This window comes from Hyperoodon ampullatus, assembly GCF_949752795.1.
Source record: "Hyperoodon ampullatus genome assembly, chromosome: 2".
In the NCBI taxonomy this organism is placed as follows: domain Eukaryota; kingdom Metazoa; phylum Chordata; class Mammalia; order Artiodactyla; family Ziphiidae; genus Hyperoodon; species Hyperoodon ampullatus.
In genome coordinates, this window is record NC_136915.1 from 125,195,981 (window position 1) to 125,212,328 (window position 16,348).

General features: G+C 37.3%; 1 protein-coding gene across 1 annotated transcript in view; it reads right to left on the bottom strand.

Annotated features, from left to right (window-relative positions):
• The window catches only part of DRC8 (dynein regulatory complex subunit 8), a 127,872-nt gene that overhangs the window by 48,926 nt on the left and 62,598 nt on the right, over positions 1 to 16,348 (bottom strand). Inside the window, exon 2 of the mRNA XM_079696896.1 lies at positions 9,421 to 9,505. Coding sequence (XP_079553022.1) covers positions 9,421 to 9,505 — 85 coding nt within the window. The remainder of the gene's footprint in view (positions 1 to 9,420; positions 9,506 to 16,348) is intronic.

The following is a 16,348-nucleotide window of genomic DNA, read 5'->3' on the forward strand; positions in this document are numbered from 1 at the left end:
TCTTTCTTATTAACTCCCCACCCTTTCATCCATTTATCCTATTACACGTGGATAAAAAAGATCTAGAATAATAGTTCTCTGACATTAATAATTGTTATTTCAAGAGGTGGAATTCGGGATAATTTTTTTAAACTTTCTTTCGTGATTCTTTAATCACAGTTCATCAGAAGGACTATTACAAGCAAACCAATTTTTTACAAAGCGACTTCAAAGTGAGATGGTGAAATAAGATGTAAACCACTCTTTAAAAATATTTATTGTTATGTATAATTGTGAACTATTTCAGAGAAAAGTACAGAAAAAAATATTACAGGGAATTCCCTGGTGGTCCAGCGGTTAGGACTCTGCGCTTTCACTGCCAAGGGCCTGGGTTCAATCCCGGGTCAGAGAACTAAGATTCCACAAGCCACTCGGTGCGTCTCCCCCCCGAAAAAAAAAAATTACAGAGAGCCTTATATCCAATACCAAGATTTAACAGACCTTAACATTTTGCCACATTTATTTGCTTCAGATTTTGTTCCCTAACAATAAAATATTGCAGAAACAACTAAAATTCCACTCTTCATCTCTCTCCCTCCATCTTCAACCACTATTCTAAGGATAATGTTTATCACTCTCATGCATGTATTTGTCTTCATAAACAATAGACTATCACTTTGTATATTTAAAATTTACATTATGCAGTTATCATAATGTTCATTTCCTTTTGCAATATTTTAAGCTCAACATTATTTTTGAAATTTATTCAAGTTACTCACGTAGTCTTATTTCATCATTTATTTTATTCATGTGTGTGAATTATCTTTGTATGAATAAAATTATAAAAATTCATTCCCTATCAAGAGGTCTGTGGGTCCAACAATCCCATTCCTCTTTTATAATATACTTTTCCATTCCACAAAATGCAGGTCCATTTACCTATTCAGTTTTTCAAAAGCTCTTTGAGTGGCTCCAAGCTTTCTCAGGTAATAATTGCTTGGGGAAACTGTCCATGCCATTTCTCCTCACTGCTCACACTTTTTACTACCTGATAAAAATGAATTGTGAAATGTTGTATTAACTTCTCTTCAAAAATAGTATTAAAAATGAAGAAGTTGGACTTCCCTGGTGGCACAGTGGTTACGAATCTGCCTGCCAAGGCAGGGGATATGGGTTCGAGCCCTGGTCCAGGGAGAGACCACATGCCACGGAGCAACTAAGCCTGTGCACCACAACTACTGAGCCTGCGCTCTAGAGCCTGTGAGCCACAACTACTGAGCCCGTGTTCCACAACTACAGAAGCCCATACGCCTAGAGCCCATGTTCCACAACAAGAGAAGCCACCACATTGAGAAGCCCATGCACAGCAACAAAGACCCAACGCAGCCAAAAATAAATAAATTAATTCATTAATTTTAAAAAGTGAAGAAGTAGAATATTTATGGCACCTCCAGTCCTCTTAGGAAGAGTTATTTCTAAATCATTACAAAAAGGTTCTTATTACCTATATCTTATTGAAGTTTAGACAAGTTCTAATACACTTAAGGTTCTTGCCAGCTGCTTCAGAAACTTGTCTCCTTATCAGTAAAACAAATGAATACTGGGTGTTGCATGCCCCCAGAGACTCATGCTGAGTTGAGATGAAAGCTGTGAAAAAGAGACTCTCTGCATTAGCAAAATGATACCTGAGGCTGCTAGACTGCATAAAGTTTGCCTAAGACTAAAAAAAAAAGAAGAAAATATTAGGAAGAAACTCTTATAGATGCAGCAGGTATAAAATAAACACAAAATAGTGTGGAATACTAATAATAAGGTCACTCTGCAAAAGCACTGAAGCTTAGGAACGGCTCAGAGGGATCTGTTTGGAGAAAACGGAAAGACTAGAACTTTTAAAACCAGCATTGGACCCTACCTCACTTTGGTTCACCAAATTCTTAAGTATCAGTTTGTTCTGGAATTGATTAGAATTGAGTGTTTAAAAATATATGTTGATCTAACTTTATACTTTTCAAAAGTTATATTTTTTCACTTGATACTCAATATTCTTGTGGCTTAAGTCATGCAGGTATTATTATTGCAATTTTATAAATAAGCAAAATGAAATAAAAAGAGGCGGCCTATTGTAAAAATCACTGATAGAGCCAGCAACTGACTCTATTGACTTCTAGTGTACTTTTATTGCTAGAATCAAAGATGAAAAGAACATAGATTATAAAAAACGAGATATGTTTGTATACAAGATTAGAGCTACTTTCAAATTAAATTTATCAGCTACATGGAAAAATTAGCTTCCTTACTCCTTTCTTTTTGGTTGTGCTACGCAGCTTGAAGGATCTCAGTTCCCTAACCAGGGACTGAACCTGGGCCGTGGCAGTGAAAGCACCAAATCCCAACCACTGGACCACCAGGAAACTCTCAAGCTTCCTTACTTTAGGGGTATTCCTTGTGGAGTGGGTTTTATTTTTTACCAAACTAGCTTTATTCAGGGTAACTTAAATTTATTTTATTAAAACTACTCTAATGACTTTTGTTTCCAAAAATTAAATCCATACTCACAAGGTGTGTCATATGATTAATTTTCTAAACTTTCTGAATACATGAAAGTAGAAATAGTCAAAAAATAGATGGCATACATTTCACAGCCTAAGGCTAAGATCTTTCATGTATTAAAAGATAAATCACTAAATGGAAAAATGGGGAAAGGTCATGAACTGCCAGTTCAAACAGAGGAAAATACAAATTGTCTTTAGACATGCAAAAAGATATCTATAATTAGGGAAATGAAAATTAACACTGAGTTTCTAATTTTCACATATCAGATTGGCAAAAGTCCTAAAGTTTGATAATTAAACTTTAAGAGGGAGTGGGGAAATAGGCATGCTTGTATAATGATGTGAGAGAATATATTGTCAAGATAGCAACACCTACCAAAAATATTCATGCAATTTGACGTATTTCCAAGAATTTATCCTAGAGAAAAATCTCAATTTTGCAAAATGACATGCATACTCAGATATTCTTTGCAACATGGACTGTTGTAGCAAAAGCCTAGAAACAACTTAAATATCCATCAAGGGTAGATTAATTCAATATATTATGGTTCATCCATACAATGAAATGAGGAAGCTCTTTATGTACTAATAAAGAATAGTCACCAAAATATATTTATAGGTGAAAAAAGCAAAGTTCATAGTGATTTATATAATATCTCACCACTTACGGTAAAAATACACACACATCCTGCAACTCAATGACAAAAAAACAAACAATCCAGTTTAAAAATGGGAAAAGGACTTGAGTAGACATTTCTCCAAAGAAGATATACAAATGGCCAATAAGCACATGAAAATATGTTCAATATCATAATCATTAGGGAAATGCAAATCAGAACCACAAGATTCCACTTTATACCCATTGGGATGGTTATTTTAAAAAACAAAATGTATTGGCAAGGATGTGGAGAAACTGGGGCCCTGTGCTTCGCTGGTGGGAATGTAAAATGGAACAGCCACTGTGGAAAACAGTACAGTGGTTTCTCAAAAAATTAAACATAGAACTACCACATGATCTAGCAATTCTACATCTGGTTACACAGCCAAAGAATTAAAAGCAGGGACTTGAAAAGACAGCAATACATCAGTGTTCACGGCAACATTATTCAAATAGCCAAAAGGTGGAAACAACCCAAATGTCTGTGGACAGATGGATGGATAAACAAAATGTGTTATATACACATAGTGGAATATTATTCAGCCTTAAGGGATGGAATTCTGATACATGCTACAACATGGATGAACCTTGAAGACATTATGCTAAGTCAAATAAGCCAGACACAAAAGGACAAATACTGTATGATTCCACTTACATGAGGTACCTAGTATACTCAAACTCATAAAGATAGAAAGTAGAATGGTGGTTGCCAGGAGCTTAGGAGAGGGGAGAATGGGGAGTTATTGTTTAAAGGGTATGGAGTTTCAGTTTGGGAAAATAAAGTTCTGGAGATGGATAGAAATAATGTGAATGTATTCAATACCACTGAATTATACACTTAAAAATGGTTAAAACAGTAAATTTTATGTTATGTATATTTACCACAATAAAAAATACATACATACATACAAACACTTGTACTTGCGTGGACTATCTCTGGAAGAATTAGAGAAACATAATAAATCTTGCCTTTAGAAAGGGGAACCAGATAGCTAAGTGAAGAGATTTACCTATCACTATATATTTTTTGTACCTTTAGAATTTTACCCCATGTGTATATATTATCTATTCAAAAATTTAATTTTCAATCACACCTATTGATTAAAATCTGAACATAGAGCAGGATAATGTATATAAGTAAAAATGTATTATGGTCTACGTTTTGTATGAGGCAAAATAAAAATGCCCCTAATTAATGCTACTGAAAACTTGCCTCAATGTTTTTCAAGATGCAACCTTCAAAAACTATTTAACAAGGAAAATGGAAAATAAAATGAACTGCTTCAGAACTTAAAAGATCAAAACAGAACACCCAGATATAAGTAAAAAGTTCTTATGAGACTAAAATATAACATTGCTAATCCAGATTAAATAGAGGAAAAACAAATCTAAATTATGTACTTCAAGAATATAAAGTAGAATAATAATACTAGCTAATATTGTTCTAAGCTTTAAATCCCAAACTAATTCGTTCCAAGTTAAAATTGTTCTAAGAGCTTTAAAAATGTCCACTGACAACAGCTGTTCTCAAACTTTTTGGTCTCAGAACCCCTTTTACACGCTTAAAATTATTCAGACCCACAAAGAGCTTTTGTTTGTGTGAGTTATATTTATCTATATTTACCATACTAAAAAGTAAACCTCAAAGTTTAAAAATATTTATTTACTAATTCATTTAGAAATAATGAGAAACCTATTATATGCCTACATAAATAAAATTTTTATGAAAAATAACTATATTTTCCAAAACAAAAAATAAATTTAATTAGAAAAATGGCACTGTTTTACATGTTTGCAAATCTAATGTCTGGCTTAACAGAAGGCAGCTGGAGTCTCATATCTGGTTCTGCATTCAATCTGTTACAATATCGCACATGTAGCTTTTGAAAAACTCCAATATACACTTGTGAAAAATGAGAATGAAAATAGCAAATACTGTCTCAGATTTTTTATGAAAATAGTTTTGATTTCACAGACCCCTGAAAGAGTCCTGCGGATACACAGGGTTATCCACACCATTTTGAGAACTACTTACTTACATCAATCCTATGTGGCAAATGTAAAAACTGAGGCACAGAGAGAATAAATAAATTACAGTCACAAAGCTAGGAATGAACCCAGAAAGTCTGATTCCAATCCCCAGGGTTGCCCCTCAGAGCCAGGAGGAAAGCAGCAGGGGTCCATTTCATAATGTTTTACATAATGATTAAAAAAAACCCACTGGCTGCCTGGCAGTCACAATACCAGACCTCCACTCCACCTAATGTGCTAAAATTTCAAATTAAATCTTTTAATTCATGCAAAGCAGAGGTAAGGGGTGCTAGTCTGCCCTTCAAGGGAAACAGCATCACTTGAGGGATCAAGCACCTTAGGGCAGGAATAGCCAAATGCCCTGGAAGCTTCTCAAGGAACAGCTGTCTCTTCCAAACCGAGCTATTATGTCTGTCTCTGGAACTCTTACTCCATTCAGACCCCTCCTTACACCATTCAATCTACACAGAATACTGCCTTCAATTCTTAATTAAAATGTTCAAAAAGAAGAGTAATAAAGAGACTAGTTCTATCAGATAGTAAAGCATACTATAAATTGATAGCAATTAATATAGGATTGTCCTAGTATATATGATCAGGAGGTAAGGCAATAGATCAGAATACATAGCCTAAATTAGACTGAATTATAGAAAATGCAGTATGTTATAAAGTGGATCTAATAATTCAAGAAGTCAATAAACTGAACTGTTTAGCAATTGGAAAAAAAATCTATTTAGACCTTCACTTTTAATCATATGCCAAAATAAATTCTAGCTAGATAAACTGTTTTTACAAATAGAGGAGCCTGCTGAGGCTGGGCAAGGCGGGACCAGACCTTATTCAGCACTGCATCCCCAGGCCTCTTCCAGGGCTGTGGCACAGCTGCCCCAAACAGAAGAAACTAATTTGAGTTTCAACTCTGTGGCTAGTCTATTATTCGATCTTGGGGAAGTCATTCTGCTTCTTGGTCCATAATTTCTGATTTATAAAGAGTGGATAGTAATGATACCTGCAGCATGAGAACACTCACTGTAAACTTTAAAGTGCTATACAAATTAGCAGGAGTATAGACTAGAAACTGCATTCATCCGTGTTCCTACCACTCAGATATGCTTAGCATTAATATTTTAGTGCTAAAAACAATGCCAATTTTCTTAGTAACTTTATTTTATAAAGTAGACATTTTAAGAACATACACTTTTCCTCGGGGCCTCAGTACAATTATTTTAATTCTGAATGGGTAAAAGATGCATCCCCTAAACATGTTTATTTCCCCTGAATTGGCCCTTCTATCAGAAAAAGGCCTGGCATCACTGCTCTAAGGGATTTGGGAAATTTTCTCTTCACTGCTACTTTCAGGAAGCCTCAAAGCAGGAGATGCGCCCACGAAGTCCATGAAGGGTGGGGTGGAGGGGAGCAGGGAGGGAGGGGGCGACACAGCCCAGCAAGACACCGAATTAGAGAAATGCCGACATGACCTTGAGCAAACTATTTACCATCTCCTAGTCTCCAAAAACTGGAGATGCCAACCCTTACTGTACCAATAAAAAGACTAAAATGAGGTAATGTACACAAAAACCCTTAGCACCCAACTACAGGTAGACATCAGAGAGCAAGGCTTGAGTAAATGCTGGTTCCCCTTCTCTGTTCCCCCTCTCTTTCATAAAGCTATCCTGGTTCTTCTTGCACTTCCCAGACTTCTCTGACAATACCCCTCCTCTCCTTCCCCAGGAGAACCCTTCTGCTCCAGTGAGAGGTCTGAGGTAAAGGCACATGCCATCCATATATTTAGTTATTCAACGTGCAGGCAAGAGTCGCAAGCTCCCCACCCCATCCCAAACCCTATCAACCACCACTACTGTCCCACCCAGTTTCCCGCTAGGATACTCACACTGCGGAGTGTCATTCACAATGCATGCAGTGAGGCTGGTGCCACTTGGAGCTGTGCAGTGCTCAGCCCTGCACTTTACCCTCACACTTCCCCAACAATGGCTGAGCCAAGCCTCCCACAAGGCCGACTACAGTTGCAGTGCTGGAAGTTAACTCCATTCTCTACCCTATCCACTGCAGTAAAGCCCATAAACATAGTTGAGGTACCAAACAAAACTTTGTAAGGTGTTACTATAAGGTAATGGAGCTGACTGCACTTATCACTCTCCTTTCCTGTAATCACACCTTGTACCTTCAGGTGTGAGAAACTAAGGAATACATATACAGTCAGCCCTCCGTATCCGTGGGTTCCACATCCGAAGATTCAACCACCCACAGATCTAAAATACTGGGAGAAAAAAACGCAGAAAGTTCCAAAAGCAAAATCTGAATTTGCCACATGCCACGGGCAACTATTTTCATAGCATTTACACTGTATTAGGTACTATAAGTAATCAGAGATTATTTAAAATATACGGGAGGGACTTCCTGGTGGCGCAGTGGTTGAGAGTCCGCCTGCCACTGCAGGGGACACAGGTTCGCACCCTGGTCCGAAAGATCCCACATGCCGTGGAGCAACTAAGCCCAAGCACCACAACTACTGAGCCTGCACTCAAGAGCCCGTGAGCCACAACTACTGAAGCCCGCACACCTAGAGCCCGTGCTCTGCAACAAGAGAAGCCACCACAATGAGAAGCCCACATACCGCAACAAAGAGTAGCCCCCGCTCACCACAACTAGAGAAAGCCCGCGTGCAGCAACGAAGACCTAATTCAGCCATAAATAAACAAACAAATAAATTTATATATAAAAAAATAAAATATACAGGAGGATGTAGGTAGGTAATATGCAAATTCTATGCCACTTTTTATAAGGGGTTTGAGCATCTCTAGATTTTGGTATCCTCGAGGGGTGAGGGGTTGGGGGTGAGTCGGGGAGGAGTTGGGGTGCGCCTTGGAACCAATCCCTTGTACATACCGAGGGACGACCGTAGCTGCAATTTGTCATACATAAAACCTCCTATTGTTCATTCAGTTTAGCTCATATTTAAAGCACTTAGTCCTGGGAGTTCCCTGGAAGTCCAGTGGTTATGACTCTGCGCTTTCACTGCCGAGGGGCTGGGTTCAATCCCTGGTCGGGCAACTAAGATCCCATGAGCCACGCGGGGAGGGGGGGAAAGAAAAGCACTTAGTCAGTTCCAACTGTTTTTTTGGCCTCTGTACTACTAGTTTCTGACTCTTGAGATTGTGATCCCATCAAATACTCCTCATTCACTTTGGTCTCCTGGAACAATGGTTTCATTGCCTTTCTTTGATGTACATATGTGGCATAGATTCTACAGCTTCTGTTTTATGCATGTATAATCTCCTCTACCTTTTGCCTCTTCTTTTTTCACACTATTCTTTGTCTCCTGTCCTCCATTCTAGACCTATCAGTATTCATGTCTTTTTCTCATCTTTTTATGTTCTTTTGTTTTGGTTCTTTTGGTTATTTTACTTAAGGAGTGTATCATGTTTAAGTATTATTAATCTTTCTTTGTAATATCACGTTCATAGCTTGATTATACATACCTATGTATTTTTTTATTTTTTTAAATTTATTTATTTTATTTATTTATTTTTGGCTGTGTTGGGTCTTCATTGCTGCGCGTGGGCTTTCTCTAGTTATGGCGAGCAGGGGCTACTCTTCCTTGCGGTGCGTGTGGTTCTCAGTGCAGTGGCTTCTCATGTTGCAGAGCATGGGCTCTAGGCACATGGGCTTTAGTAGTGTGGCTCACGGGCTCTAGAGCGCAGGCTCAGTAGTTGTGGCACACGGGCTTAGCTGCTCCGCAGCATGTGGGATCTTCCCGGACCAGGGATCAAACCTGTGTCCCTTGCAATGGCAGGTGGATACTTACCCACTGAGCCACCAGGGAAGTCCCCATACTTATGTATTTTAAAAGCAAATTCTATTCATTCACTCAACAAATATATACTGAGTGCCAACTATGTGTCTAGTACTAAAGCTATAGTAGAGTTAGCCTCATTCACAGAATATAATCTGTAGGTTAGAATAGGCAATGTGGATATATATTCTTTCCACCAGATTATGAAGAATAAGAAACAGTATTGATCCGAAGCAACAGATAGAAAAGACCTTTTACAGGGTACAGAAAAATAAGTACTTTAAATAGCATAATAAGTCCAAAGAATGTAAAAAGAAGAGAATGAACCCTCCTCTACTTTACAAGTTGTATCAGCAATTTAGAATTAGAAGAAAACATTTCCAAACCTCACATCCACTGTATTATTTGACTCATGGTCAAATACTTCAAAAGCTTCTTTGATTTTTTTGTGAAATTCTGCTACTGTTATCTCTGCAAAAGAAAAAGTAAATAAAAATTATTTTTTAACTTTAAATTCAAAACAAAAATTTCAATAACTAGAAATTCTAGGAAGGAAGAACATGACAGAACTCCTTCCTAATATTTTTTATTGGTGGGGGGAGAGGCTATGTAGGAGAATGTCTTTAAGCTTAGGAGAGGCATGCCGAACTCTTTAAGAGTGAAATGTTACGATGTTTGCAATTTACTTTTCTCCCCCCTTCCCAATATTCTTAATGTATCATTTGGCATGTTTAACTTCCTCTAGAGATCTCAAAGAACGGAGCTTTTTAAAAAACTTTTTTACTGAGGCATAATACACAAACAAGAAAGTACCAAAGGTGCACTGATCTCAAGTACACAGCTTACTGAGTTTTTATATACGTATATAGTCATAGAGCTGAACTACCACCCAGATCAAGATATAGAACATTTCCAGCACCAGTCTATCTTCCATCTCAGTTTGGGTAGATCCAAGCCTGAGAAGCAGAAGGAATCCAATGCCACAGATATTGTGTTTCTCTAGTGTGTCCACCTGTCTTGCTTTACTCTATGCTTGAGGAGGTTGGAAATTGGGGAGTGGGAGGCATACAAAAGCAACATGTTACATTCGCTCAAAAAACTTTCAAACTAGTTTTGAGACTAAAACTTACTTAGATGAAACAATTAAAACGTCATTTATTCAGTAAATATTGATTGAGTACCTACTATGTACTACACACTATTCTAAGTGCTACGGTTAGAGCAAGGAACAAAATAGACAAAAATTCCTGCCTCTGTGGAGCTATTTTGTGCGCGGTGGGGGAGATACATAAGCTTATACACACTTGGTAAAATACACAGTAAGTCAAATGGTGCTAGAAAAAATAAAGCAGGGAAGGGACACGGGCGCTGGCAATGTGGGTAGGGGAGAATGGGATGGGATGGTGGTTTGGGAAGGCCTACCTAAGTGATAAGGTGACATCTGCACAGACCAGAAGGAGGAGAAAGAGCCAGCCTTGTAAATATCTTCAGGAAGAGTTTTTAGCCAGAGAGAACAAGAAAGGCAGAATGGTAGGAAATAAGGTCAGAAAGGTATGAGTTTGGGGGTGGGGACAGATTCTATAAGGACTCTGCAGGCTACTTTAAGGACAGTGTCTTGTACTTTGAAAGAGATGAGAAACCACTGGAGGGTTCTAAGCAGCAAAGTGACATGGTCTGGCTTCTATTCACTTTGGCTATTATGTTAGGAATACCCTGGAAAGGAACAAGGGTGGAAGAAAAGAGACCAGTTAGGAGGATATTGCTATATTCTTTTTTTTTTTTTTTTTTGCGGTACGCGGGCCTCTCACTGTTGTGGCCTCTCCCGTTGCGGAGCACAGGCTCCGGATGCGCAGGCTCAGAGGCCATGGCTCACGGGCCCAGCCGCTCCGCGCCATGTGGGATCTTCCCGGACTGGGGCACGAACCCGTGTCCCCTGCATCGGCAGGCAGACTCTCAACCACTGCGCCACCAGGGAAGCCCTGCTATATTCTAGATGAGAGAATATTGTACTTACTATTTGAAAAACAAATAATTTTTCTAGAAAAAGTGGAAAGGGAGAGACTAAGCATGAGTTTAGATAATTATTTTAATTATAAATATATTCCCTTTACCCTAACATAACAACTAACATAACATTTTGCTGTATTCTCCTTTCTTCGTATACAACGTTTTATAACTACCATTCATTCTCCTAACTACTTCACTGAAATGTTTTATTTTTCCAGGTTGCAACATAACCTTCAATTCTGAACAGTACCAAAGGAACGTAACAATTTATTGATGCTGTTAATTTTTCTTTATTATAATAAATAACATGACAGCAAACTTCTACTAGTTTAATAAGTAAATGTTATCTCATTATTTAAATTTACAGCTCTTTGCTTACAAGTAAGTCTAAATAATGATCCTTTATGCTTGATTACCACCTCTATTTTCTATGTTATGAATTGTCTGTTCATGTTCTCTGCTCATCCCTACTGCGATCTTCTGTTTTTTCTTAACAATTTGTATGAGCTCTTTAGATAATAAATACTTAACTCTATGTCATGATTACTGAAAACAACTTTCCAGGCAGTTGTTTTCATTTGTTTTCCTAAAATGAAAACAGTTCCATCTCCTTTATGATCACCAAAATCACACATGATTACTGAAGAAAAAAAAAAAAATGAAAGAAGTTTAGACTAAGTAAAAACCACTTCAAATCCTACCAAGCAGAGTTAACTACTCTTAATGTTGTCCTCTAATCTAATTTTTCACTCAACAATAAACTGTGAGCATCTTTTTATTCTCAAAAAAATTTATTACATTATCATTTTTAGTGTCTGACATTCCATTATAGAACTTTATCATAATTTATTAAACCAACTCCCTAATTGTAGACATTTAGGTAGTTCCCAATTTTTTTGTTTTTACAATAATTCTTGAGTGAACCATTCTCCCCAATTCGTCTTTGTGCATTTGTCTTATTATCTCGCTGAAATACAATAAGTTGAATTTGTGTTAGATATTGGGAAGGCTCTTATTAGTCTTAATAGTACCTTGGGAAAATCTCACTGGTTGTAATACTGCCATTGCACAAAGCTTATGTTTGCTTTTTAAATTTAAGATTATTTTTTAAAGTACATTATCTTTTATTTTAGTCACATCTGTTAAGATTTCTTCTCATCCTTTCAAGTTTAGAAATATATCCTTTGAAAGGACCACCAAAAGAGGGAGAAAATCATCCTTTTTCTATAGGTTTGGTGAATACTCAATTCTAATTTCTTCTACAATTTAAGAATACACTTACACTTAAATCCATCTGAAAGTTATTCTGTCATAATTCAAAGTGAAAGATTAATTTCTAATCTTATTTTAGTAATTTCTAATTTACTAAGCACTTGAGTTCTTTCCTCCTACTTTATAATGTGTTATAATCCTTTATGTGATGGAGACTAGTTCTATTGATTGTCTATTCTATCAATTCCATTCTGAATTGCATTTCTAGTCTTACACCATTACCATCCTATTTTACTTATTAACACTGTTATTGGTCTTTTTTTTAGGAATGTTCTTTAATATTCTCACCCGTGTATTCTTCCGAATGAAATTTAGAAATCCAAATAAAATTTAGAAATTCCAATAAAACACCATTGGGAGTTTTATTGCTATTGCAATGAAGCTATATGCTGAGAAAGAATTAACATTTTAAAATAGTTTTCGGACTTCCCTGGTGGTGCAGTGGTTAAGAATCCGCCTGCCAATGCAGGGGACATGGGTTCGAACCCTGGTCCGGGAAGATCCCACATGCCATGGAGCAACTAAGCCTGTGCGTCACAACTACTGAGCCTGCGCTCTGAAGCCCGTGTGCCATAACTACTGAGCCCGCGAGCCACAACTACTGAAGCCCACGCACCTAGAGACTGTGCTCCGCAACAAGAGAAGCCACTGCAATGAGAAGCCCGCCCACCACAATGAAGAGTAGCCCCCTCTCGCCACAACTAGAGAAAGCCCGTGCGCAACAAAGACTCAACGCATCCAAAAATTAAAATAAATAAAAATTTTAAAAGTCTTTGAGATATTCTAAAGAAACTTGTTAACTTTAATGTAGCATTTTCCAAATTTACTGGATCATGGAATCTCCTTTTTCCAATTGTCATCTGTCAGGAATAAATAATGCTTTAATTGACGTTTGGAACTTCCCTAACTCAGGAATCCTCACCCACTGGACACAGGTATGATGTGAATGGATTACAGGGGCATCCGAAAATACTGATCCTCTCATTTCTCAGTGCGGCCAGGTCGAGGTTGGGCAGCAAAACGCAACTATTCCAGGGCTTCCTAGCAGGAGGCTCAAAGCAGTACAGGATCTGACGGCAAGCCCCTTGGTCACACAGGTGGCAAGCACAACAAATGCTATCAGGTACCCACTGCTCCACACTTGCCATGAAGGTGATCTACCACATGGGCTCCTATTTCAGAAGCCAGAAATCAAATGCACCACTGCTCACCATGGACAAGGAACCCATGGAGCCACAGGAATAGTTCGTGTTCCACATGCCCATGGAACATAATATGCAATCCAGTGTTGGGACTGAGGAGGCTTGTGGCTCTAAGAAACAGCCCCCAATCCTTATCTTCACATATATTGGCTAATTCTATCCCTGTGCAGCTGATGTGCCCTTTTAGTATCAGCCAAGCCTGCTTCATGGCTCTAACAACACATACATGTTATATAAATTAAATCTTCACCATTATTTTTAAATAACTGATATGAGAAAGTTCAACTGGATTAAAAAACCATTTGCATTATATCACAAAATTTTCTAAGTTATATTTATTAATTAAAGAAGGAGTTTTTGACAGAAACAAACTCACAGATATAGAGAACAAACTAGTAACTAGTGGTTATCAGTGGGGAGAGGGAAAGGGTGAGGGGTGAGACAGGGCTATGGGTTTGAGAGACACAAACTACTATGTATAAAATAAATAAGAAGCAAGGATATATTATACAACACAGGGAAATATACCATTATTTTTTAATAACTTTAAATGGAGTATAATCTATAAACACTGAATCACTATGTTGTACACCTGAAACTAATGTAATATTTTAAATCAACTACACTTCAATTTAAAAAGGATACATTTTTGAGATTATAAATATAATTTCAGGGGCTTCCCTGGTGGCGCAGTGGTTGAGCGTCTGCCTGCTAATGCAGGGGACGCGGGTTTGAGCCCTGGTCTGGGAAGATCCCACATGCCACGGAGCAACTGGACCCGTGAGCCACAACTACTGAGCCTGCGCGTCTGGAGCCTGTGCTCCGCAACAGGAGAGGCCACAACAGTGAGAGGCCTGCGCACTGCGATGAAGAGTGGACCCCACTCACCACAACTAGAGAAAGCCCTCACACAGAAACGAAGACCCAACACAGCCAAAGATAATAAATAAATAAATAAAAAATGTGACACCTTTATAAAAAAAAAATATATATATATATATATATATATATATATAATTTCAACTGTTTTAAATTTTTTAGTGGTTGAGAAAAATACTTTTACATTTTTACATAAAGTTTCCCATTGGTAATAAACTATCAAAAATTGAGGAGCTTATATTTAAAAATCTGATCAGGAACTGAAAAAAGTCATCCCTCGAATCCACAGGGAGATTGGTTCCAAGACCCACGGATACCAAAATCCGAGGACACTCAAGTTCCTTATATAAAATGGCATAGTATTTGCATATAACCTACACACATCCTGCCATATATGCTAAATCACCTCTAGATTACTTATAATATCTAATACAATGTAAATGCTATATAAGTAGTTGTTGGGCACACTGCAAATTCAAGTTTGAATCTGAAATTGAAAGCTTCGTATTGTAAACAACTCTATACCCATCACCTGTATCAAACTATGACTAATATTTTGCTGTTTTTTGCTTCTTCCCTATGTCTCTGTCTCTAAGTAAATTGCAGACATTACAATTATTCATCCCTAAATACTTCAACATGCATCTCCTAAAAATAAGGACATCCTCCTACGTAACCCCAATATAATTATGACATCCTTAAAAATTAACAAAAATTCACTAAAATCATCTAATATCTATTCAATATATAAATTTCTAAATTGTACCATAATGTCTTTTTTATAGTTATTTTTTCAACTTACACTCTAATTAAAGTTTATGTACTACATTTGGTTTTAATATTTTTTGGTCTCTTTTAAACTACCACAGTCCTTCATCCTTCCCTAGTCTCCTATCCCCCTATGAAATTAGCTTGTGGAAGAGACCAGGCTATGCAATGTCTTAGAAAATGTCCTACATTCTGGACTTGTCTGATAGCAGTTCTTGTTTCACCTTCATGTTAAAAAACTACTTCTCCATTAAGTTTCATTCCTTCAGGACATATCACCTGCTACGCCTTCTCACTGCTATCTTTTACTGATTCACTGATCACTTTCCTCCAAATTTATCACCCCAACTAATTCAGTTTCCAACAACCCATCCTCACAGTTCTATTTGATCATCAACACCTTTTGATTCCACTTATTAAATTCTTTTAAAATCTGTCTCTCTCCTTCCATTTCCACTGCCACTGCTTAAGTTTAGACCTTCATCACTTCTGAATTGGATTAATACAGTCACTTCCTGTCTTTTTGCCTTTAGTCTCTTTTTTCTCCATTCCCATTCCATCCTTCAAACCATAGTCCACATTTTGCTAGAATGATCTTTCTAAAACAAAACTTTGCTCATATGACTTCCTGGTTTAAAATCTTTCAATGGTTCCCAAGGTCTTTAAAAAAAAAACATTCAGTCTCCTTAATCAGGTACACAAATCCCTTTACAATCTTGCCCCCTTTTTATCTCAAAAATACCATTTCTCAGCACGTTCCCATACAGATTCTCCACCTTGAAAATCTTTGTAGTTTTTCATTGTCATTGTGATTGATAGTCCTTCTGTATGGAACAGTCCTCTCCTTTTTCCGGGCTAATTCTACTCATCATTCAAGGCAGTTTAAGAGTAACACACACCTTTCTGAAGGCTACCCTCATCCTCTTTTTCAATTAGGTACCCTCCTATGTAATCATGTAGCATCCATTATATCTCTATTATAATATTATATCAAACTATGTTGTAATCAGTGGTTTACTTATTTGTCTCCCCTTCCATACTTGTAAACACCTCGAGAACAACTTTGACACTGCCTGGAACATACTGAAATCTCAATAAATGCTTACTAAATAGTTAATAAATGCATGTGAGATAATCCATATCCCATTTGGTTATGACAATTCACAATTTCCCTTTTTGGCGTTTT